The sequence below is a fragment of the Lygodium microphyllum genome, chromosome 2 (assembly GCF_053477565.2).
Source record: "Lygodium microphyllum isolate KBCC chromosome 2, Lygodium_microphyllum_v1.1.10, whole genome shotgun sequence".
Lineage (NCBI taxonomy): Eukaryota > Viridiplantae > Streptophyta > Polypodiopsida > Schizaeales > Lygodiaceae > Lygodium > Lygodium microphyllum.
Genome location: NC_141136.1, coordinates 150,754,598 through 150,780,990, shown reverse-complemented (window position 1 = coordinate 150,780,990; position 26,393 = coordinate 150,754,598). Strand labels below are relative to the sequence as shown.

The 26,393-nt window shown below is 42.5% G+C and overlaps 1 protein-coding gene across 11 annotated transcripts in view; it reads right to left on the bottom strand.

Annotated features, from left to right (window-relative positions):
• Positions 1 to 26,393, bottom strand: part of LOC148040463 (uncharacterized) — a 93,446-nt gene that overhangs the window by 62,351 nt on the left and 4,702 nt on the right. For all 11 annotated transcript variants that reach the window (XR_015694844.1, XR_015694843.1, XR_015694838.1 and 8 more), the window contains exons 4-5: positions 1,888 to 1,968; positions 1,648 to 1,795 (exon numbers count right to left, since the gene is read on the bottom strand). Coding sequence is in view for 3 of the 11 variants with exons in the window: in XM_087699609.1 (XP_087555735.1) it covers positions 1,648 to 1,795; positions 1,888 to 1,968 (229 nt within the window). In the remaining 8 variants the exon portion in view is untranslated. The remainder of the gene's footprint in view (positions 1 to 1,647; positions 1,796 to 1,887; positions 1,969 to 26,393) is intronic.

Below are 26,393 nucleotides of genomic sequence, written 5' to 3'. Positions count from 1 at the left end.
TTGCACATTCTCAGCCAGAGGTTCTCCAAGACCCTCTATGGTGTGAGGCCGTGGAGAAAAAATTGGATAGTATTGATCAAAATGGAACTTGGACATTAGTGGATCATCCTCCTTACACACTAGTCATCGAGACAAAGTGGATTTTTAAGACCAAGCTAAAGACTAACGACACTTTAGACAAATACAAGACTCGTCTTGTAGTACAAGGTTTCAAGCAAAACCATGGCATTGACTATGACAAAACTTTCATACTTACCACTCAATTGACATCATTTCGTCTATTGGTTGCACTCGCTGCTCACCACAGTTGGCTGATCTATCAAATGGACGTCAAAAGTGCCTTTCTAAACAGTTATTTGGAGGAGAAGTCTATGTGGAGCAACCTCCCAGCTTTTCTTCTACTGACTGGAATGACAAGGTATTTTACCCGCGGAAAGCTCTTTATGGGCTAAAGTTTTGTTGTTCGACACACGGAGGCTGCCTTGCTACTTTTCAAGATCCATTTCAAAGTACGACACACTCTCCAGCTCATAACCTCTACCATGATCCCAAAGATACGAGAGTTCATGGTTCAATATTCACTACATAGTGTTTACTACATGAGTATTGTATATTCAGTAATCATTCACTCCATCATTCATTGTATTCACTGTCTTTGGGTTACCCTAACCCTGACTGTGTTCTGTGTTTATCAATTTGTGCTTTGTCGTATGATTGATTTGTGTTTTCTGCGTTTAGAGCATTTCTTCACAAGATGGACCTAGAGAAAGACTGGGCTAGCATAACTTAGCCTACATGGCGTAAACTTGACTAGACAAGGGATCCTAAGTCTAGCATGAAGATCCTAAATAACTGGCCTAAAGAAGGAGAGGGCCAAACCAATCAGCCAAGTCATAAGGCACTAACCAAGGGGGTGGTCATAAATCCACAGCACCAACTGCAAGAACCTGAGTAGGAAGGAGTGGAGAAACAGTGGTACCACTCTAAGGAGTATCCCCCTATTCAACCACCATGGAGTGGTATCCCACCACCACATGGGGATGAGGCCAGTTTGGAGAAAGGTTCAGTTTTACAGGTGAGTAAGATAACCTTTACCTTGGAACAAAAATTGTCATCAATGTGGCCAAATTTCTGGCAATAAATGTGGCCAAGTTTGTTTCTAGTGGTTGCCTTACCACTCCTTTTCCTTTCATGGAAGACCAAGGCAGGCAGATCATCAACATAGGAGGGGGGATCCATGCTTCACATCCAAAGAGAGTGAACTGAAGAGGGACTAAAACCTACACGTGGAAGGTGGCAGTGCATCAATGAGTCACTTTTACAGAACTTTTTGAGCCAATTGTCCTACCAAATATTCCAGATTCTCATTTTAATTTATCTAATTCTTTTTGGCACTGTTTTAAGAGCCAAGAAATATGATTAATTAAGTGGCAATTTCTCGGTGATTAACATCCAGATGCAGTTAACCAGCAGCAGGACAGTGAAGCGCAGGTGTCTGGGCAGTGTGGAGGCTGGAACAGTAGGTCATCAACTGAATTTACAGCAGCAAGGAGCTGTTGAACACAGGCTGGAGGGGTTGCCAGGCCGACATTCGGCTAGGGCAAAGATAAAATCACGGAGACAGTAAGAGAGTAAATATAATCTCACCTCCAATCCAACACCAGTATATTGATATGCTAAATACTTCAATTCTGATTGGATGGGCCGATGCAGTGCAAATCTGTACTCTTCGGGTGTAAGAAAAGAGCTGTAATGATCCCCTAGCCTTGCAACCATTTTCTTGGCAGCTTTATATCTGCAGGCTGCAACCTGTTTTAGACCCCAACTCGAATAAAATAATCTACACCAGATGTAATGGCCAAAACTTACAGAATTTGAGAGACTTACAGTTCTGCCTTTGAATGGATTAAACCACCAGCCTCATTCAAGCTCCAAAAGAGTTCACCAGACCAATCTGCCTGAGAGAATCTGCAGCCCGCCAAAAACTATTTATTCTGACTTCAAACTAGGATGTGGATGATGCACCCCAGCAAATTTCTGTTCATATCTAGCAAGAAGTAGCTTTCAATGTTGTATCAAAAAATCCCACCAAAAATAGAATTCCACATTGAGCTTTGTATAATGATCACAAGGTCTCCTTGAATATATTTCTCCTAAATATCTCAGGCCTTTGCCAAACATAGATGCCAGGACCAAAATGTACATTACTGCTCTAGAGAACCTGATCCAGATTGTAGTGTTTGCAACGCATAACTTTGTAAAAGACTAAAAACAGATCCATGTTCTTTGTAACACTAGATTGGAACATGACTTGACCCAGTAGCCTTAATAAAAATTTATTTGAGTTCCTTTTCTATCCATGTTCCTGGAATTAGTTTTCATGAAAAAGCAAGTCCATGTGTGCAAGGACCAAGATATCTCATCAATCCACGCATGTTATCCCTACCAAATGCACGTAATAGCAGTAGTGCAAATCCTTGCGGAAGATGTGTTGTCTGTTGACATTCTCCTACCTTGGTCGCACTGCTTACACATCCGGCTTCCCTATATACTATTTCTTTTACTCTAGTTTGATTATCTCACAATTGTGTGACAGGTTGATATTGGAGAAGCTACTGCCAAATGGTTCTCAAGCAGGAGCCTCAGCAGCATTAGACATCCAGTGGTGCTCATATGATCACCAAGGTCTTTGCAGCAGGTTCTACTAACGGTGGGAGAGGAAATAAAAAGGGTAAGCAGGGGAAGAAGGAAAAGGTGGAGACCAAGGCCCAAGAAGGAGAAAGATTCATCTTTCTCATAGGAGGGAAGAAGACACCGAGAACTAGTGTTGGCGAAAATATCCCCACCTTCATCCATTGAAGGAATCTGATATCAAACCCTCCAGTGGCACCTGCTACCAAATTAGTAATTGTTGACCTGTATTGCGAAGGTTGTGTCCTACTGAACTGCAACTGCTGCAGCTGCTGGTCCCTCAACCTTGCCTCCTCTCCATGAACCCGTCACCTTTCTCCTCCTGCCAGCCTTCTGCCCCAGACACCCTGCTGAGCACACTGGTCTGCTGGCTGCCAACACCCAGCTGGACACCACTGCCACCCCTTGCCGTTCCTGTGGTCAGGTGCCATTCTGCCATCGTGCTGCTGGAGTCTCATCAAGGGCCTGCTGCTACTTTCCTATACCTGCTGCACTCTCCTTCACCTGCCATCACTTCTTCCTACCTACAACCTCTTGCCTTCCTTCTCTCCTGCCCTCCTCCCCACCATCTCCACTGCTCACCCACCAATGGAATGAGCTCTTCTGCTGCTCCCTCTCTTTGTGACAGCATTCTCACCAGTCTCGGTCAGTTCACAGTTCGCACAGGAGGTATTAAAAGATATCTATGCAATGGCAACCTCTAGTTTGATGCCAGAGTACCCTACAGGTGTACCACAGTCATACTTCTCGCGTGTGGATGCTTTGAGGAACAGCTCCAAATGGTCCATGCCATGGAGGAGTTGGATGGGACTGCAGTCTCTCGACAGGTCATTGGTCACTCCACTCCCCAAGCACAACTCACAGATTGGCTCCCTTCTACCTTGCATATTGGTGCCTTGTGCATAATAAGCAGTGTTAACCAGACAAGGTATCATCATAGTTCGTCTCACCTCAATGGATGCAACACGAGCTTGTTAACAGTTCCCCTATCATGTCCACAAAGGGGATCATCTACATAGTCCCTTAGTACAGTGGCTTCATAGTCTCCTTTTTGGGTCCCACCACAAGTTCCCTGGGTACCCCTGTCACTCTTCCTAGGCCTGCTAGCTGTTGGACTTCAATTGACTCTTTGGCACTGTACTTCCGGCATCTTTTGCAGATGTCATGACACGAGTGGTGGTTGGAGATATCAAAAAAATACCTAAACTATTGTAGATTGAAGCCAGGATTGAAGCCACTAACTCTTTAGTAAGTGAGCAAATCATCATTGAAGGGCAGCCAAGGTGTCTTAGATACCATGCTTTGGACATCAAGTGAAACCAGCATTCCTTCTCCGAAAGGGTGGTAATGACCTAATTAAGCACAAAATACAGCAAGCATAAAATTCTCATAAACTGAAATGCAAATGTTACCACTTAACCTTGAACAATGAGCACCCAATTCGCCCAAGAAACTCGTTCCCCTTGCAGTATTTCTTTATCTTGTATTGCAATTGGAAGAAGTACACTAAGATTGCTTATCTCCTTCACTTTCCAATGCCTCTTGCTATCATAAATGACCACCAAGTCATCTTATTAGTTTGCCCCTTTATTGGCCTACAATTGACCCTTGGATAGTCAAAACTAGCCCCAAATCAATTGGGAATGGGCTCACCTCTTGGAAACACTGAAATCATACAATATCCAGCATCTGTTCCGAGCAGTAGCTATTCGATCTTCAAGCACCAAACCCAAGGTGGCTGTAAACCCTAATTATTGCTAAATAAATTAGGGATTTACTACTGAAACCACACCTCCAATGGCTGGAATGGCTGAAATTTGCTGAGAGAACTTGAGAGATAGCTGGAGAATGAAAAAGAATGCTGAGGAGTAAAAATTCAGACTTCCATTACAGAGAGAGGACTGAAATATGCTGCAGTTGTGTCAAATCAGCCCCTGGAGCTGTCGTCTACAGCCAAGAAGATAAAAAATGTTGGGTCGCCTAGTTGAATTAAGCCTCCACAAGCCATCGCCTACTGTCTTGACTATGATGGCTGCTCAAATTCACTCTCAGATTACTGGAGATAGCTGCTAGTGTTGTGCTAAGAAATGCACTTAGCCACTTAAACAGCCCCAAAACATGCTTATTTTAGGCTTATTTTAGCCAAAACCCTAAAACGGGGAGCAGATTGAGAAAGTTAAGTGGGAGAGGATCTAGAACCCTAATTTTCTATAAATTGGCAGCCAGCCCTCTACTCTTTTACAATCTCGTTTTTGCAGGTTTCAGATGTTATCAGCTTGCTGCCCACACCCCGGTCACGGAGGACATCTCAGCCCTTGCTATCCATCACTGTTCCCTGCAATCTAGCGCCTGTTTCCAGCCCTCCACACGCTAATTGCTGTTGTTTCTGCCTAGCGACTGACTATTGTTCATCTGCACTGCTGTCGTACAGCCAGCCACGCCAGCAAACTGCTGCATTTGCAGGCTCCAGCTGCCACCCTGACAGTTTTCTCTCTCCTATCTACAGTCACTACAGTCTTTCTTTCTCCTGCAAGCTGTTTTGCCTACGTTTTCAGTCTTTCTCTCTCCTACAGGCTCCGTTCTTAGTCTTTCTCTCCTGCAAGCTGTCCTACCTGTGTTTTCAGTCTTTCTCTCTCCTGCAGGCTCCGTTTTTAGTCTCTCTCTCTCCTCACAGTTGTCTGCATCAGACCTAGCTTCTCACTGCTGCGTTTGCTGGTGTTCCACATCTGGAGGCTGCCTTGCTGCGATTCAGGATCCATTCGGAGTACGACACACTCTCCACCTCATTACCCCTGCCCTAATCCTTGAGATACAAGAGTTCGAGGTTCAGTATTCATTCACTGCATAGTGTGTTTGCTGCATGAGCATCGTATTATTAGTAGTCATATCATTTCATTTATTCACTGTGTTCATTGACTTTTAGTTACTCTAACCCTAACCCTAACTGTGTTCTTTTTATCAGTCTGTGCTTTGTCGTACGGTTTCTGTTTATGTTTCTATGTTAGGGTATTTTTCTTTACATAGTATCAGAGACTGGTACTCTCTGAGAAACCTAGGCCTTTGATCTAGAAGCTCTTCTCAAGAAGCAAGAACAACAGTAGGTTCAAATGACTTCGAACACATCAACACCGATTCAGTCTTCAGATCAGCCTATGCCGAGAACCGAGCGAGAGTGGGGCGATCAGCTTACTCCACAAAGTTCCGACATGGTGGGAGAAACATCTGAGTACATGGAAGAAAAGATAGGCAAGCTGACCTCTGAGGAATATAAACTGATCATAGCCTATTGACAAAAGAAGATTGAGGAGCTCGATCGAAGGATTGCCCTTCAAAAAAAGCTTTTAAATGAAGGTATGCATGGATTTCACTCTTCAGATATTGCGCGTAAGTCTGATGATGTTACAGGGCCGTCGAGACCTCCATCAGGGATGGGCTCCCCTCTTGGAGAGCAAGATCCGGAGTATGTTCCATTTTTTCACTCTTCCGTCCTCTCCGGTGCAAGGTACTTTTGATTCGTCTTTTGTGCCTTCTTCTTTTACCTCTTTTGTTTTGCAATATACTGGTAGAGATCATGTGGAAGAAAGAGTCCAGTCTGTTGACTACGGAAAAGGTCCTCTGTGACATTAATGTGACATTAAAAGTGATATTTAATGTCACGTTAAGGTCATAAATATGGAATGTGACATTAAAAGTGACATTTAATGTGACATTAAGGTAAATCTAGGGAAACATGCGCGAGAATGACCGTCCGGGCTCTTGGGCGCCCGAACGGGGTTAAGGGGAGCCTAGAGAGTAAGAGAGTCTAGGAATAGTAGGACTCCAGGAAGTTGATGGCTGGCAAAGGAATCCGAGTGAGGGGGCCAGCACTGATCTAGGCGTGGTTGGGAGGAGAAGAATCACTCGTGTTTTCATGGTTTTCGCTCTGTCTTTTCAAAATCATCTTTCATTGGTAACAGAGCACATGGTTCAACGACCAGATCAGTTGTTCGTCAGATAGTCAGTCGTCCGCCAGGTCGTCAACGTCTCGCAAGGTCGTGTGAGTACCAGGCGCCGTGAAAACGCGACGGCGCGACGGGCCGCGAAGAAAAAGAAAAAGTGAAACGTGCCAGGCGCCGTGAAAACGCGACGGGCCGTGAAGAGAAAGAAAAGAGACGTACCACGTCACATTAATGTGACACGTTACGTTACGGGCAGAGAAAAGACTAAAAGTGGGGTCACGAGGACCAGACCAGGCGTGGGGTCGTGAAGATCAGACGTGGGGTCATGAGAAAACGTGACTCTGTCACGACTGCTGTTGACGGGTAACTGCGACTGCTCCTGAGATGGACATGACTGCGACTGCTGTGAGAGGGACAGAAGAATGTCATATACGACTGAAGTCAAGAAATTGAATTTCCAGCATGATTACTTCACTGTTCTAATCTGGGAAGATACAATCTGATTCTTACTCTTCGAGTTTCTTTCCAAATCAACAGCCACTGCCTGCCATTAAAAATCAGGGAAGTACTTTACTTTGTATGCAAATTTCTTATTTTTGCTTTCCAATTCCAGTGTATTAATGGCAGAAAAAGGGAAAGAAAGGGTAATGGAAAGTTCCAGTTCCGGGGATCAACCTATGATAGATCCCCATGAACCAGAAATACAAGAAGAACAATGGGAAGAATTTTTTGCTACGCAAGAGCAATTCGATGATCTTACTGCTCGTGTGCAAACTCAAGGGGTTCAAATGGAATTTTTAACTCAAACACTTACTGAAATAAAATCTCAATTAACTTATTGTTGGAAAGAGATAAAAATAAGATAGAAATCTCAAATATCCCATCTTCATCGAAAGATTTAGATGTGACTATGCGAGATCCTAAGGAACCCCAAACTTACCATAAATTGAGGGATAATCCAGTTTTAAAGGATATGAAACCACCTCAATTTTACGGGGAGGAAAAAGATAGGAATAAAGACACAATCTTTAATTTCCTCCAAAAATGGGAAGATTTACATAAATTAAAAAATACCCCACCACATCTCCAAGCACTGGAGGCTAGTTTAACTTTGGGGCCCAAAGCATATAAGTGGTGGCGAACTTTAAAGGAGGCGAATAAAATACCTGAAACTTGGGCTCAATTTGAATCCGTCTTTTTGAAAGAATTTCTTTCTGAAAATGAAATGGAAAGAAATTGGGAAGATTGGGATTATGTCAGACAAAAGGGAAGACCCCTGCTAACATATCTGGAGGAATATCGTGAGATAATCCTCAAACTGGAAGGAATAGATGAATTCCAAAAAACAAGAGGATTCATTAGGGGACTGGATAAAGCCTGTAAAAAGGAAGTAAAACGGAGTTTACCTAAGACGCTGGAAGAGGCAATTAAATTTGCATTGGAAACCTCAAAATTTGTGGGCAAATTTAAAAGAAAAATGCCATTTTTCAAGGGTAAAAAACAACCTTTTGAAAAGAAACCATATATGAGGCCAAAGCTAAGTCCTGATGACTTTGATAAGGCCAAAAAAGAAAAGTTGTGTTTTAATTGCTTATCCCCTAACCGTGCTGCTTGGAATTGCCCTCAAAAGAAAAAGGGGGAAGACAAAGGAAAGGATAAGGACAAGGGCAAGGGAAAAGAAAAACAAATCCATGTAGTGCAGACCTTAGCATTAAAGGGCCATGAAAAGTATAAATCTTTAGAGGTCTTGCACATGGATGTACAACATAAGTGTTGTATGTCAACTTCTATGTGGCAGTCTACTTTTGGGCCACATGATTTACTTAGAGTACATGGATTGATAGCTGGAAAACGGGTTAGAGTCATGATTGATGACTCTGCCACACATAATTTTATAAATTATGCACTTGTCAAAAAATTGAAACTTCCCCAACAAAACAGTGAGCATCAATATATTGTTCGTATGATGCAAGGCCAAGACAATAAAATATGGGACACAATGGTATCCAATTTGGAAATTCAGATTCAAGGATATAAAGATAAGCTTGATTTCCAAATAATGAACATGGAAAGAGCGATATTGCTCTAGGGAGGGAGTGGCTATGGGGATTGGAACCATCCTTAAAACGTAGCTATCACCATAATACACTGGAATTTGAAAGGGATGGTAAGACTTTTGTCATTCAAGGTGAACATGAAGTATCTGATAATCCTTTGCTGTGTTCTACTGAAGTTCAGAAGCTGATAAAGAAGAAAGTTTGTGAGGTATATATGTTATGGTCTCTTCCTGTACAGAATACTTTTACTTTCTGTAATATAAAGCAACAATTTTCTTATGTTTGCGAATTGAATGTAAATAATGAATTGAACAGTTTGTTAGATGATTTTAAAGATGTGTTTCCTTCTGATTTACTAAGTGGCCTTCCACCAGATAGGGGTGATATAAATCACCCAATTGATATAAATAAGGATACACACCCAATTTCAAAACCACCGTATAGGTTAAGTGAAACACAGCATCAAGAAGTTGAAAGACAAATTAAGGATTACCTGGATAAAGGGTTTATTCAACCCAGTAATTCACCTTGGGCTTCACCAATTTTATTGGTCAAGAAAAAAGATGGTTCTATGCGACTTTGTGTTGACTATAGAGCACTTAATAAAATAACGGTGAAGAATAAATTTCCTATGCCCAGAATGGAAGATCTTTTTGATCAATTGCAAGGGGCAAAATTCTTCACAAAGATAGATTTAAGATCAGGCTATCACCAAATAAGAATTAAGGAACAAGATGTTTCCAAGACGGCATTTCGTACTAGATACGCGCATTATGATTTTTTGGTGATGCCTTTTGGCCTCACTAATGCACCAGCTACCTTTATGAAGCTGATGAATAGTGTTTTACGGCCCTATCTAGGACATTTTGTAGTAGTCTTCTTGGATGATATCTTGATCTTTAGTAAATCAAGAGAAGAACATTTGGAACACTTACAATTAGTATTCCAACTGTTAAGAACACATTCCCTTTATGTGAAGAAAACTAAATGTGAATGTGATACTCTGATGAATGGAATGATGTTCCAAATCATGGAGTGAATGTGATACAAGGAAACAAGGGTGCCGTAGCACAAGGAAGATGATGAAAACAGCCACAAACCACGAACCGCAATGTCCTCTTGTAGGGGTGTGAGGGTAGTGGAGAGGCTGGAGAGAAGAGGTGACGGACTGAATGAATCAGCCGTAAGGAATGAATGAGAGAGTGGCCTATAAATAGGCACAGTCAATCTAGGATGGCGCCTCTTTATGGGGCTGCAAACCCTAAATGCAGAAATAGAAAAACGCAAACTGCAGGTGAAGGGTGAATGGTGAAGGGTTTCTCAACACCCCCCTCTTAGGCCCAAAAAGGGGAACAAGAGAAGAGTGAGGTGGAAATGCAATGCTACATGCTGAAGAATGCTCATGCAGCAAGTGCCACTTGGACAGTGTCCCTCGTGGGAAAATTGTTCACTTGCCCAAGCGCCCTAGTACAAAGATGATGAAAACATGCAATGCATAGAAGAAATGTCGGACTTTGTGTGGTGCCGAGAACCATAAGGATATGCCCGTACTCGATCTCAGGAGTTGGCTCCATGCTGACCAAGTGACCAAGGCAAGAAGAAGAGGAAGAAGATGTAGATGCCCCCTCAAAGGGCAAAGAAATAACATCCCCCTCTGAAGTAGATAGGGAATCCCAAAACTCGTGGATCACAGACTCTAAAATGTCTGATGACGAAGGAAGTACTGCAGATCGTGCCGAAGAAGGTATCTGGGATGCTAAAGAGCTCCCAGAAGTAGCCTCCCGAGCCTAGTAGTCGAGGGTGGGGAAGGGTGGGGCTTAGAATGAGCAAGAGGTAGGCAACAGTCGTTGTCTCTCAATGGAGCAGACTAGGTAGCCGAAGAAGAGGAAGGAGTCGAGCAACTACTGTCTCTCGAAGGAGCGGACTGACGAGGAGACAGTATCAAACAATCACTGTCTCTCGATGGAGCGGACTGCAGACCCGTAGGTCGCGGAAGCCATTGTACCTGAAAATAAGTGGGAGAAGACTACCGTTGACATTGCAACGATCTTTAAGAGGTCGTAGCACCAATCGATCCTCCATGTGCTCAAAAGGACTTAGTGCGCATTGGATGCGTCTTGTTGCCTTGAGCATAGTACTCTGATAGCCGATGCAAAACAATCTCGGTGGCCCAGAAAGGAGAGGTGGCACAAGGAATGCCTAATGAAAGACGCAGATACACCAGGGGGGTGGGGAACAAAGGTCGAAGTCGACAAGCATCGGTGGTGTCTCTAGTGATGCCACAGTAGGAGCACCCAATAGTCTGGACATCTGTTGGTAAAGAAGCCATGGATACCAGTATGCCTTGCTAAGAAGGAAGAGGTCAACCACCATGAACCACGAACCGCAATGTCCACCTCAAGGGGTGTGAGGGCAGTGTGAAGCACGAACCGCAATGTCTGCCTCAAGAGGTGGGAGGGTAGTGGAAGGGCTGGAAGTGAGCTACTAGTGGGAGGAGGATGTGACCAGCAGTAAGAGACTGAAATCTGCAAAACAAGATTTTGATGCAGCGGAAGAAGAAGAGAAGTGGATGCCGAATCCCCCACTGGTCTTTGCCCTCACTAGAGTGGAGGATCTTTGCCGTTGTTTGAGCAGATCCAGCTCTGATACCATATCAAAAGATGACGTACCAACGAGACAGTAGGGTTGGCAGGGAGGAACAAGGAGTGAACTCGGCAAACATGGTGAAGAGAAGAGAAGAGAGAAGAAACTCTGATGAATGGAATGATAAAGTTCTGAATCATGAAGTGAATGTGATACAAGGAAACAAGGGTGCTGTAGCACAAGGAAGATGATGAAGACAGCCACGAACCACGAACCACAATGTCCTCCTGAAGGGATGTGAGGATAGTGGAGAGGCTGGAGAGAAGAGATGACGGACTGAATAAATCAGCCGTGAGGAATAAATGAGAGAATGGCCTATAAATAGGCACAGTCAGTCTAGGATGGCGCCCCTTTTTGGGGCTGCAAACCCTAAACACAGAAACACAGAAATGAAAAAACGCAAACTGCGGGTGAAGGGTGAAAGGTTTCTCAACAACAGGCACCTCAGCCTACTCAACTTGCTCCACTTCAGTCAATTTTCCAAAGATCAACAGCTCAAAAAGTATGGGATACATGGGATGCACATGCTTTATCGCCGATTCCATTGGCAGTTCAACGATCTATCATCCCTCGCATTCGATCTGCACATTCTTCACGAGAAGCCTGGCTAACTTTGGAGCAGATGTTTACTGGTAAGAATGAGACCTGTATCTCTTTCTTAAAGAAAGAGCTTGAGACACTGAAGATGGATGAGGGTGATTCTATGCAAGATCACTTGAACAAAATTCAAGACTTGCATGAGCAGCTTATGAATGCCGATGAGTACTAATCAGATGCACAGCTAATATCTACTACATTGAACTCATTACCGCCCTCGTACTTGGCCTTTCATGCGGCCCTAAACCTCACCATGAGGATTGCCGCACAACCAATTACTTTTCTTTAGCTAGTCAGTTTGCTTCTAGAGGAGGAGCAAACAAGAAGAAACAGTGGTGTGGATGTCATAGCCTCTGAGCAGGCTTTTATGGCACGACAAAAGGGTAAGGACAGCCCAAGTAAAGAATGCTCCGTAGAGCTCTGGGACTTCAAGCACTTCACAGGTTAATAAAAAACAAGGGGGCGCGCAAGCCAAAAAGGGCAAATGCCATTATTGCAAGAAGCCAAGCCACTACATCACTGAGTGTAGAAAGCACATTGCCAAGGAGAAGAAAAAGGAGTCGGAGATGTCTGTTTCTAATGCTCCTTCCACTGCTACTGAGTCAGCGTCCTTTGTTGCAGATAAGGACTATTGCTTTTATACATGCAGTTATGACTCTTCTTGGGCTGATAGAGCATTTAGCTCTACTGAGGATACATGCACTTGGTTTTTTGACAGTGGTGCTTCTAGGCACATCACATCTCGCAGAGATTTATCTGCTTCTATTGGTGCAGCTCCAATTGGCAAGTCTGTACAGTGTGCCAACAATGCATCATACCTTGTTAGAGGTATTGGGAAGATTGTGCTCACAGCCATTGATGGCTCTATTCTCCACCTACAAGATGCTTTGTTTGTGCTAGGTATAAAGAAGAATTTGCTCTCTATTTTTTATTTGGCACAATGTGGATTGCAAGTCACCTTTGATGATGACAGATGCATGGTAAGAGATAAGAAACACATGACTTTGGTCTTAACTGGCACTTTATGTCATGGGTTATATGAGCTAGATGCTCTTTCAGTTGATCGGTCAGTGTACTTAGCATCCACTCTTACTCCTGCTATGTTACAAGCGAGGTTATGGCATGCTCGCATGGAGCATATAAACTATGGTAGCTTGATGCCCTTACAGCATACACAAATGTTAGATGGATTACCTCTTTTGGAGAGACCTCCTAAGCACTTATGCAAAGGATGTATTTTGGAGAAAATGCATTGTTTTTCGTTTTTCCATGATGTTGTTTTTAGAGCCGCAACCAGGTTATAGTTAGTGCACTCAGAGGTATATGGCCCTATGCAGACAAAGTTATTGGATGGATATTACTATTTTGTGACCTTTATTGATGACTTTACACGCTTCTACTATGTCTATTCTTTAGTGAAAAAGTCAAAAGTGTATGATGCATTTTTAGCTTTTGTAGCACTTGTTGAGAACCAATCTGGCTATAAAATAAAGACTCTCCATTCAGACCAAGGGGGGGAATATAAGCCCTCTATACTGAATTCTTTTTTGAAGCAAAAGGGCATTGTTCATCAATTTACTACTGCTTATACTCCACAGCAGAATGGGGTTGCAGAGAGGAAGAATCGGTCACTCATGGAGATGGCCAGATGCATGCTGAAAGCAAAGAGCTTGCCACACAGTTTTTGGATGGAAGCCATTATGTGTGCTTGCCATTTGAACAAATGCCCCACCAAAGCATTAAAGAATATTACGCCTTTTGAGGCTTGGAACAACAAGAAACCTTCTGTTAGGCACTCTCGTGTCTTTGGGCGTCTTGCATATGCACACATTCCCCATGTACTTAGAAAAATGTTGGATAACAAGGCTGTCAAATGCATTTTTGTGGGATATAGTAGTAAGAGCAAAGGCTATAGACTCTATGATCCTGTCACTAAAAGGGATGTACTCTTTGATGAAAAATCAGAATTATCCCTTGCTGATTTTAACACATATCAGGCTGCCCGTGATGTATTTGAAGGACTACTGCCCATTTCATTTTGTGATTCAGCTGGAGCTTCAGCAAGTGAACTTAATGTTCAGCCAGCTGCTCCATTGGAAAATGCAGAAAATCAGCCATTGGCTAATCTGAATATTCAGCAAAGTACTGAATCTGAAATTCAGCAAGAGCTTGTGCACAGTCAGGAGGCAAGACAAATGCCTACATGGTATTTACAGACTATGAAAGATAGTCATCTGGATCCATCCATGTCTGGTCGTACTAGAAGGCAAGCTCGTAAATTTAATACTGCACATACCATGGAGTTTGTTATGGCAGCAAGTACAGTTGATGATGAGGAGCCTCAATGTTTTGAGGATGCACAACATAATGTGCATTGGATGGCAACAATGCAAGCTGAATTTGATTCTATCATTAAGAATCAAACATGGGATTTAGTGTCTTTGCCCAGTGGAAAGAAAGCCACTGGAACAAAATGGGTCTACAAGCTGAAAAGGAATGCAGATGGATCCATTGGCAAATATAAGGCAAGGCTTGTAGCTAAGGGCTATGCATAGAAGAAAGGCATTGACTATGAGGAGACATTTGCTCCTACCTCTCGAATGACTACCATTAGGTCTATGGTTGCTTTGGCTGCCCATTATGGATGGATTGTGCATCAGTTAGATATTAAAACTGCATTTTTACATAGGGAACTTCATGAAGAAGTATATGTACAATAGCCCATTGGTTTCACAGTTGAGGTATCAAAAGATGACGTACCAGCAAGATAGTAGGGTTGGCGGGGAGGAACACGGAATGAACTCGGCAAACATGGAGAAGAGAAGAGAAAACATAAGAAACTCTGATGAATGGAATGATGAAGACTTGAATCATGGAGTGAATGTGATACAAGGGAACAAGGGTGCCGTAGCACAAGGAAGATGATGAAGACAGCCACGAACCACGAACCGCAATGTCCTCTTGAAGGGGTGTGAGGGTAGTGGAGAGGCTGGAAAGAAGAGGTGATGGACTAAATGAATCAGCTGTAAGGAATGAATGAGAGAGTGGCCTATAAATAGGTATAGTCAGTCTAGGATGGTGACCCTTTTTGGGGCTGCAAACCCTAAATGCAAAACGCAAAAACACAAAAACGCAAACTGCAGGTGAAGGGTGAAGGGTTTCTCAACATCCCCTCTCAGACCCAAAAAGGGAAACAAGAGAAGAGTGAGATGGAGATGCAATGCTACATGCTGAAAAATGCTCATGCAGCAGGTGCCAATTGGACAGTGTCCCTCATGGAGAAATTGTTCACTTGTCCAAGCGCCCTAGTACAAAGATGATGGAAACATGCAATGCATAGGAGGAATGTCGAACTTTGTGTGGTGCTGAGAACCATAAGGATATGCCTGTACTTGATCTCAGGAGATGGCTCCATGCTTACTAAGGGACGAAGGCAAGAAGAGAAGAGGAGGAAGAAGATGTAAAGGATCCTGAAGATCCAAGATTTCCACCGGAAAGGGAACCTACAGTAAAGACCACTAGACAAAGTGAACTGGAGAACTCGAAACACAACCTCGGGAGAGAAGCCACTAGCTTGAAGTATCCATGCTAGAAGGAATACGAAGGCCTCGTCACCAAGTCGCAACTAAACCTCCGAGGTCCCGATCTAGGTGGTACCTGAAGATCTTCGATATCAGTAGAAGAGATGACTGGTCGAAGATAACCACCCCAAGAAAGTAAAGGATGGGTGAAGAACTGCATGTGGAGTAGGTTCCCCCTCTAAAGTGGGAGATGGAGGGGCCCCCGCTGAAGTTGAAGAAGAAGTAGATGCCCCCTCTGAGGGCAAAGAAATAACATCCCTCTCTAAATCCCCCTTTGAAGTAGATAGGGAATCCAAAAACTCATGGATCACAGACTCCAAAATGTCTGATGACAAAGGAAGTGCCGCTGGTCGTGCCGCAGAAGGTATCTAGGGTGCTGAAGAGCTCCCAGAGATAGCCTCTCGAACCTGAGTAGTCGAGGGTGGGGAAGGGTGGGGCTCAGAATGAGTAAGAGGTGGGCAACAGTCGCTGTCTCTCAGTGGAGCGGACTGGGTAGCTGTGACATTAATGTGACATTAAAAGTGATACTTAATGTCACATTAAGGTCATAAGTGTGGAATGTGACATTAAAAGGGATATTTAATGTTACATTAAGGTAAATTTAGGGGAACATGCACGAAAATGACCGTCCGGGCTCTTGGGCGCCCGAACGGGGTTAAGGGGAGCCTAGAGAGTAAGGGAGTCCAGGAATAGTAGGACTCCAGGAAGTTGACGGCTGGCAAAGAGATAAGCTTGAGGGCCAGCACTTATCTAGGCGTGGCTGGGAGGTTAGTCGGTCTCGTGCTTCCATCTTTTCAAGAAAACTGCCCCGTAATCTAACATTGGTATCAGAGCCTATGTTTCTGATCATTAATCGAACAAGAATCCGTCAGGTCGTCAGTTTTGGTCATATCGCGTGAGCATCCGGAACCAGGAGCTGTGAAGACGTGACGTGACTCGTCACGAAAATAATCGCTGGAGTTGCTGGTCATTAAGACGTCGATAATAGTCGACGGGCCGTCAGTCAGAAAACGGGCCGTCAGTCAGAAGCGGGCCGTCAGTCAGAAGCGCCCCGTCCCGTCGCGTGAGAAAACGGGCCGTCAAAGAAATTTTAAAAGAATTTCAGCGCCACGTCACATTAATGTGACCTTCAACGTCACGGCAGAAAAAGTTACGAGCAGAAACGTTTCGTGACGGGCAGGAAAAAAAAAATTTTAAAAAAACGTGGAGCCGCCAGCATCCGTGAGGATCAGACGTGAAGCTGCCAGCACCCGCGAGAACTAGATCAGAAGTGGAGCCGCCAGTATCAAATTGCTGAGACGAATAGGACTGCTCCTAAGACGGATAGAACTGCGACTGCTGTGAGACAGGCAGAAAACATCATATACAACTGAAGTCACAGTCTGCCATTAAAAATCAGGGAAGTATTTTATCTTGTATGCAAATTTCTTATTTTTGCTTTCCAATTCCAGTGTATTAATGGCAGAAAAAGGGAAAGAAAGGGTAATGGAAAGTTCTAGTTCCGGGGATCAACCTATGGCAGATCCCCATGAACCAGACATACAAGAAGAACAATGGGAAGAATTTTTTGCCACGAGAGAGCAATTTGATGATCTTTCTGCTCGTGTGCAAACTCAGGGGGTTCAAATGGAGTTTTTAACTCAAACACTTACTGAAATAAAATCTCAGCTAACTTTATTATTGGAAAAAGATAAAAATAAGATAGAAATCTCAGATGTCCCATCTTCATCCAAAGATTTAGATGTGACCATTCGAGATTCTAAAGAACCCCAAACCTATCATAAATTGAGGGATAATCTGGTTTTAAAGGATATGAAACCACCTCAATTTTACGGGGAGGAAAAAGATAGGAATAAAGATACAATCTTTAATTTCCTCCAAAAATGGGAAGATTTACATAAATTAAAAAATACCCCACCACATCTCCAAGCACTGGAGGCCAGTTTAACTTTGGGGCCCAAAGCATATAAGTGGTGGCGAACTTTAAAGGAGGCGAATAAAATACCTGAAACTTGGGCTCAATTTGAATCTGTCTTTTTAAAAGAATTTCTTCCTGAAAATGAAATGGAAAGAAATTGGGAAGATTGGGATTATGTCAGACAAAAGGGACGGCCCCTACTGACATATCTGGAGGAATATCGTGAGATAATCCTCAAACTGGAAGAAATTGATGAATTCCAAAAAACAAGAGGATTCATTAGGGGACTGGATAAAGCCTGTAAAAAGGAAGTAAAACGGAGTTTACCTAAGACGCTTGAAGAGGCAATTAAATTTGCATTAATTTATGAAGATAGTACGCGTCCAGGTACACTCACCAGTCTCACTGATACGGAGCCCAAGTCTAAGGAATTAGAAACCTCAAAATTTGTGGGTAAATTTAAAAGAAAAATGCCATTTTCCAAGGGTAAAAAACAACCTTTTGAAAAGAAACCATATATGAGGCCAAAGCTAAGTCCTGATGACTTTGATAAGGCCAAAAAAGAAAAATTGTGTTTTAATTGCCTATCCCCTAACCATGCTGCTTGGAATTGCCCTCAAAAGAAAAAGGGGAAAGACAAAGGAAATGACAAGGGCAAGGGAAAAGAAAAACAAATCCATGTAGTGCAGACCTTAGAATTAAAGGGCCATGAAAAGTATAAATCTTTAAAGGTCTTGCACATGGATGTACAACATAAGTGTTGTATGTCAACTTCTTTGTGGCAGCCTACTTTTGGGCCACATGATTTACTTAGAGTACATGGATTGATAGCTGGAAAACGGGTTAGAGTCATGATTGATAACTCTGCCATACATAATTTTATAAATTATGCACTTGTCAAAAAATTGAAACTTCCCCAACAAAACAGTGAGCATCAATACGTTGTGCGTACGATGCAAGGCCAAGACAATAAAATATGGGATACAATGGTATCCAATTTGGAAATCGAGATTCAAGGATATAAAGATAAGCTTGATTTCCAAATAATGAACATGGAAAGAGTTGATATTGCTCTAGGGAGGGAGTGGCTATGGGGATTGGAACCATCCTTAAAACGTAGCTATCACCATAATACACTGGAATTTGAAAGGGATGGTAAGACTTTTGTCATTCAAGGTGAACATGAAGTATCTGATAATCCTTTGCTGTGTTCTACTGAAGTTCAGAAGCTGATAAAGAAGAAAGTTTGTGAGGTATATATGTTATGGTCTCTTCCTGTACAGAATACTTTTACTTTCTGTAATATAAAGCAACAATTTTCTTATGTTTGCGAATTGAATGTAAATAATGAATTGAACAGTTTGTTAGATGATTTTAAAGATGTGTTTCCTTCTGATTTACCAAGTGGCCTTCCACCAGATAGGGGTGAAATAAATCACCCAATTGATATAAATAAGGATACACACCCAATTTCAAAACCACCGTATAGGTTAAGTGAAACACAGCATCAAGAAGTTGAGAGACAAATTAAGGATTACCTGGATAAAGGATTTATTCAACCTAGTAATTCACCTTGGGCTTCACCAATTTTATTGGTAAAGAAAAAAGATGGTTCTATGCGACTTTGTGTTGACTATAGAGCACTTAATAAAATAACGGTGAAGAATAAATTTCCTATGCCCAGAATGGAAGATCTTTTTGATCAATTGCAAGGAGCAAAATTCTTCACAAAGATAGACTTAAGATCAGGTTATCACCAAATAAGAATAAGGCACAAGATATTTCTAAAACGGCATTTCGTACTAGATACGGGCATTATGATTTTTTGGTGATGCCTTTTGGTCTCACTAATGCACCAGCTACCTTTATGAAGCTGATGAATAGTGTTTTACGGCCCTATCTAGGACATTTTGTAGTAGTCTTTTTAGATGATATCTTGATCTTTAGTAAATCAAGAGAAGAACATTTGGAACACTTACAATTAGTATTCCAACTGTTAAGAACGCATTCCCTTTATGCGAAGAAAACTAAATGTGAATTCTTTGCACAAGAGGTCAAATATTTAGGGCATATAATCTCGAAAGAGGGAATCAACATGGATCCAGAAAAAGTAAGGGCAATTATTGAATGGCCACCTCTACGGAACCTGGAAGAGCTGCAGATCTTCCTAGGTTTATCTGGACTTTATCGTAGATTCATTCGAGATTATGCCAAAATAGCTGTTCCAATGACAGACCAACTTAAAGGGAAAGGGAAAAGTTTTAATTGGGGAACAGACCAAAATGAAAGTTTTCAAAAACTTAAGGTAGCTATTGCTACAGCTCCAGTATTATTAATAGTGGATCCCAATAAACCATTTGTGGTTGAAGCTGATGCCAGTGACAAGGCAATAGGTGCGGTCTTATTACAAGAAGGTCGACCAGTTGCTTTTGAAAGCAAGAAATTAGATCGTGCAAAACAGAATTATTCTGTTTATGAGAGGGAGCTGTATGCAATAGTACATGCAATGAAGAAATGGAGGCACTATTTGTATGGTGCCAAACTTTTGATTTTATCCGATCATGAAAGCATTAAGTGGCTTAATGATCAACCAGATTTACATGGGCGTAAAGCCAAATGGGCCGAACTCCTCCAAGAGTTCGACTATGAAATAAGATATAGAAAAGGAAAGTATAATATAGTAGCTGATGCACTCAGCAGAATGCCCATCATTAATGAATTGAGTTTTACTCAGTTCACTTCCAACTTGCTTGAATCTTTAAAAGGGAAATATCAGGTTGATCCGGCATATTCCAACATATGGGAAGCAATAAAAAATGGGGATCCAAAAGAAAGTGCTTCTACTGAGGAAGGAATATCTGAGGATGTTCAACTAGGAAATGGAGCATCAGGGGTTGCTCAAACTGGATTCAAGTGGAAGAATTTCACCATTGATAATGGTTATTTACTCTACAAGGGTAGGGTATGTGTCCCGAAAGATATAGAAATAAGGCGCCAGATACTCTTTGAGTGTCATGATACCCCTAGTGCGGGACATCCAGGAGTTAATAAGACTTATAGTCTTATTAAAAGACAGTTCTATTGGCCTGGAATGAATAAGGACGTCCTTGACTATGTGGTCAAATGTAATAAATGCCAGGTTAATAAAGCTGAAAAATTAAAAATGAGAGGACTTCTCCATCCATTAGAAATTCCTTCGGGAAAATGGGAGAGTATCTCCATGGACTTTATTGTTGCTTTACCTAGAACACAGAGGGGGCACGACTCTGTGTGGGTAATTGTGGATAGGTTAACCAAAATGGCTAGGTTCATTCCAACTTCAACTGATGTTAAAACACCAGAATTGGCTAGATTGTTCGTAGAGAACATATACCGATTGTATGGCCTTCCGGCAAATATAATTTCTGATCGGGATAGAAAATTTGATAGCCATTTTTGGCGTGCGGTATTTAGGAAATTGGATACTAAACTTAGCATGAGTACGGCGGATCATCCGCAAACAGATGGGCAAACTGAAAGGGTTAACCAAATTCTTGAAGATATGCTTAGGGCATATGTAAGCAAAAGGCAAACTAATTGGGAAGAGTATTTACCGATAGCAGAGTTTGCATATAACAGTGCCAAACACTCTTCCACTAGATATAGTCCATTTATGTTGATGTATGGGTTTCAGCCCAGAGCTCCTTTTGCAGTAGGACTACATAAGGAAAAGGTTCAGGCAGCTAAAGACTTTTTGGAGGATATGAATAGTATGTTAAAATTTGCTCAAGAAAATATTAAAAAGGCTCAAAGTCGAGCTAGAGCATATGCAGATCCTCACCGAAGAGACATCTCCTTTGAAGAAGGAGAATTGGTCTATCTTAAGGTGCCTGAACAAACTAAAACTATGAAAAAGGGACATTGTCCAAAGCTTTCACCAAGGTATTGTGGTCCTTTCATAATACTTAAAAGGGTGGGAGAATTGGCTTACAAGCTCCAACTACCTGCTGGTAGTAAAATACATCCAGTTTTTCATGTAAGCAAACTAAGGAAGAAGCTAGGTGATTTGGATAATCTAATCTTAAATGATGATATTGAGGAGTTATTCTATGGCCAATCTAATCCACATGAACCAGAAAAAATATTAAATGTTCGTAATAGACGAACGAGGAATACTATTTATCAAGAATGTTTGGTTAAGTGGAAAGATTGTTCAGAAGAAAGCTCAACATGGAAGCGAGTAAGTACTTTAAAGAAAAGGTTTCCCGATTTACAGTTAGACCTTCCAAATATCGTTTTCGAGGACGAAACCAATTTTTAAGGGGAAGGAAATGTGACATTAAAAGTGATATTTAATGTCACATTAAGGTCATAAGTGTGGAATGTGACATTAAAAGGGATATTTAATGTTACATTAAGGTAAATTTAGGGAAACATGCACGAGAATGACCGTCCGAGCTCTTGGGCGCCCGAACGGGGTTAAGGGGAGCCTAGAGAGTAAGGGAGTCCAGGAATAGTAGGACTCCAGGAAGTTGACGGCTGGCAAAGAGATAAGCTTGAGGGCCAGCACTTATCTAGGCGTGGCTGGGAGGTTAGTTGGTCTCGTGCTTCCATCTTTTCAAGAAAACTGCCCCGTAATCTAACAGTAGCCGAAGAAAAGAAAGGAGTCGAGCAACCATTGTCTCTCGAAGAAGCAGATTGATGAGGAGACAGTATCAAACAATCACTGTCTCTCGATGGAGCGGACTGCAGATCTGTAGGTCGTGGAAGCCACTGTACCTAAAAATAAGTAGGGGAAGACTGCCGTTGACATTGCGACGATCTCCAGGAGGTCGTAGTGCCAATCAATCCTCCATGTGCTCGAAAGGACTTAGTGCGCATTGGATGCGTCTTGTTGCCTTGAGCATAGTACTCTGATAGCCGATGCAAAATCTCGGTGGCCCAGAAAAAAGAGGTGGTACAAGGAGTGCCTGATGGAAGACGCATATACACCGAGGGGGTGGGGAGCAAAGGTCGAAGTCGGCAAGCATCGATGGTGTGTCCAGTGATGCCACAGTAGGAGCACCCAATAGTCTGGATATCTGTTGGTAAAGAAGCCATGGATACCAGTGTGCCTTGCTGAAGAAGGAAGAGATCAGTCACCATGAACCACGAACCGCAATGTCCACCTCAAGGGGTGGAAGCGTAGTGGAAGGGCTGGAAGTGAGCTGCCAGTGGGAGGAGGATGCGACCAGCAGTAAGAGGTTACAACCAATAGAAAAACGTAGGTGAGGAGAGAGAAAGACAAAACGCAGGCAGCAGGTGAGAGAAAGACTAAAAACGCAAGCAGGACAGCTTGCAGGAGAGAGAAAGACTAAACGCGTAGGCAACAAGTGAGAGAAAGACTAAAAACGTAGGCAACAAGTAAGAGAAAGACTAAAAACGCAAGCAGGATAGCTTGTAGGAGAGAGAGAGACTGAAAACGCAGGAAAAACCAGCAGTAGCAATCAGCATGCTGAAATCAGCTCTGAACAGTGTGTGATAGGCTGGAAACAGGTGCCAGACTGTAGATAACAACATGGGACAGCTGAGACTGCGATGTCCTCCGCGAAAGGGGTGTGGACAACAAGCTGAAAACACCTGAAACCTGCAAAAATGAGATGTTGATGCAGCAGAAGAAGAAGAGAAGTGGATGCCGAACCCGCCACCGGTCTTTGCATTCACTGGATTGAAGAATCTTCGCTGCTAGGTGAGCAGATCCAGCTCTGATACCATGTCAAAAGATGACATACCAGCGAGATAGTAAGGTTGGCGGGGAGGAACACGGAATGAACTCAGCAAAAATAGAGAAGAGAAGAGAAGAGAGAGGAAACTCTGATGAATGGAATAATGAAGACTTGAATCATGGAGTGAATGTGATACAAGGAAACAAGGGTGCCGTAGCACAAGAAAGATGATGAAGACAGCCACGAACCACGAACCGCAATGTCCTCCTGAAAGGGTGTGCGGGTAGTGGAGAGACTGGAGAGAAGAGGTGACGGACTAAATGAATCAGCCATAAGGAATGAATGAGAGAGTGGCCTATAAATAGGCATAGTCAGTCTAAGATGGTGCCCCTTTTTGGGGTTGCAAACCCTAAACACAAAACGCAGAAACACAAGAATGCAAACTGCAGGTGAAGGGTGAAGGATTTCTCAACAAAGGGATCCCAATACTTGGTTTACAAGCTGAAAAAGCTTTATATGGCTTGAAACAAGCTCCTAGAGCTTGGTATGCAAAGATTGATGCTTTTTTACTCAGCCAAGGGTTTATAAACAGCTCATCAGATTCTACCCTTTACGAATGTAAAGAGAGGGATGCATGCTGATCATCTGTCTATTTGTTGATGACCTTTTGCTTACAGGAATACATGCTCATCAGATTTCAGCATTTAAACAAAATTTATAGTAAACTTTTGAAATGTCAGGGGCGTTTGCATTATTGCTTGGGCATTCAGTTTATACATGATGCTAGAGGTATTGGTTTATCACAGTTAAGATACATTGGTGAACTCCTTGAGAGGTTTAGCTTACAGGATTGCAAGCCAGTCTATACACCAATGGAACCTGGATTGAAGTTGTCATTGCATGATGACAGTGATTTGTTTGATATACACACATATGCTCCAGTAGTTGGATGCCTTATTTACTTATGCACAGGCCACGGACATACAGTTTGCAATTTCAGCTGCCCTGAGCGGATATGTGCATCAGCCACGCATATCACACTAGCAAGCTACTAAGAGTGTCTTTTGTTACTTGCAGGGTACTAGATCTCTTGGATTGCTTTATACGAAGGGGGGACCACTGCATTTACATGCTTATAATGATTCTGATTGGGCTGGTGATTATGATTCACGACACTCCACTAGTAGCAATTGTTTCTTTCTTGGCTCATCTTGCATATCTTGGCTTAGCAAGAAACTATACACTATTACCACATCGTCATGTGAAGCTGAATACAAGGCAGCTTACACTACCACAGTCGAATGTGTATGGATTAGATGCTTGCTTGGTGATCTGGATGTATCTGTTACAGAGCCTGCTCCTTTGTTCACTGACAGTCAGAGTGCCATTGCAGTGGCATGAAACCCATTGTTTCATACATGCATGAAACACATTGAGATACATTATCACTTTGTCAGAGAGAGACTACATGCAGATGATATCAGCCTTGTCTATTATCCTACCACCAGTAATGTGGCAGACATCTTCACCAAAGCTCTTCCTCGTGACAAATTTGAAGCATTTCGCAATGCTTTAAATTTGATCTCCTTTGGTGGCGGATGATCCTTGTATTTTTTATCACTCTTCTCACCAGGGGGATTTGTTGGGTTTCACCCACGCCTACGCTCACAGAGGAGTGTCGGTGATCAAGACACTGGGGCACTTTTTACTCTCGATACGAGAGGTTTTATCCCACCCAGACTTATTCTCCTTTTTTTGTATATGCCTATGTTACACATTTACGGGCACTTATCATGTTCAGGTGTGAACACCCTCTACAACCCTAAGGTTTAAGGGTTGTACTTTGTACTTTCAATTTCACCCCAACAACAGCCAAGTAGTTCCCCAACAACCCATCCAAGGGTATGCACCTAGAGAGAGGACTCACCCTACTAGTATAGCCCTCCATAGCAGCCCCCATGTGAGACTTGTCACCCCCCCTGTTGAGCTTAAAATGGACTACTTAACTAATTAGCTTTTCTAAACAGCCTCAAAACATGTAATTACCTGCACTTTCATTTTTAAAAAACATGTTCCTGCAGGGTTTCTATGTCCCATAAGCAAAACCTTAATTTGGGAGGATGTACTCATCTATAAATAGACAAGCTGACCACCATTCACCCCATCCTTGTTTTGTAGGTCATATCAGTCCACAATCTCTCCCTTGCTATTAACCCTAAGTTTTTGGTCTTCATTTCATATTCATCAATTGTCCAATCCTTGCTGACTACAGCCACATTCACTCCAGCCCCTAGCACCCACTAAGAGATGTCAAGCAGCTGCGTTTTCAACCTGCAAATCATCGCCAATTGCTAACGTCATCATTGCACTTGTGTTGCCTGCAGTTTCAAGTAGTGCAAGTTGCACTCCACCAGCACACCCCCTCCTAGCTGTTGGCTGGCTGTTATCAGCTTCAGATGATCAGTTTCCAGCACTTTTCGAGTGGTATACTGCTGCTTTCAGCCAAATCTAGCCTCCAAATTGCTACGTTTTGGTTATTATCCCACTACCCTTCCATTCTCACCATTATTTCAGCTCCAACTCATGATTACAACACTCAAGATCCATCTTTGGTGGATGTCGCATGTCAACTACTCTCACTAGGCAATCAAGTCATTAATTAGCCCTTTAAGTAGCAACTCATTACTCATTTAGAAACTTGATCTTGGCTATTTGGAGCTCTTTCACTCTCATTTTTTGAAGAGCCTGATTTTGTTGACCTATAGCAACAAGAGGAGATGCATGTTTGCTAGTTTTCATAGTGAAGGACAAAAGGAGAGTGTTTTGTAATCATCATGAGACATCGGACAACCAAAATTCAATTTGTATCTTCTCCTTTCTCTCTCTCTCTATTTGTGCAAGCTCTATTTTACAACAAATTCAAATTAGGGTTTGTTGTTTACAGCAAACCAATAGCAACGGTTTGTAGAAATCTGTCATTTTGGGTGTGGCATTGCTTGTTGAAGACATTCCAACCAAAACCCCCAATTTGCCCTTATTTTGAGCTACCACATCATTGAATATTTAGGACAAATGTTTACAAACATGCAGGTCTGATTTCCAGCCATTGAAAGCAATGAATTCAACATCCAATCTCACAGCAAACGCATGCAAAGATTAGGGTTTACCGACAGTAGGTTCACAGGTTTGAATTACTTCAATTTGACAATGAATTGAAGGTGCACTACTTAGAGCAAAGCTGCAAATTATTGGACAATCTGTGCTAAGGCCTCATTCAACAAATC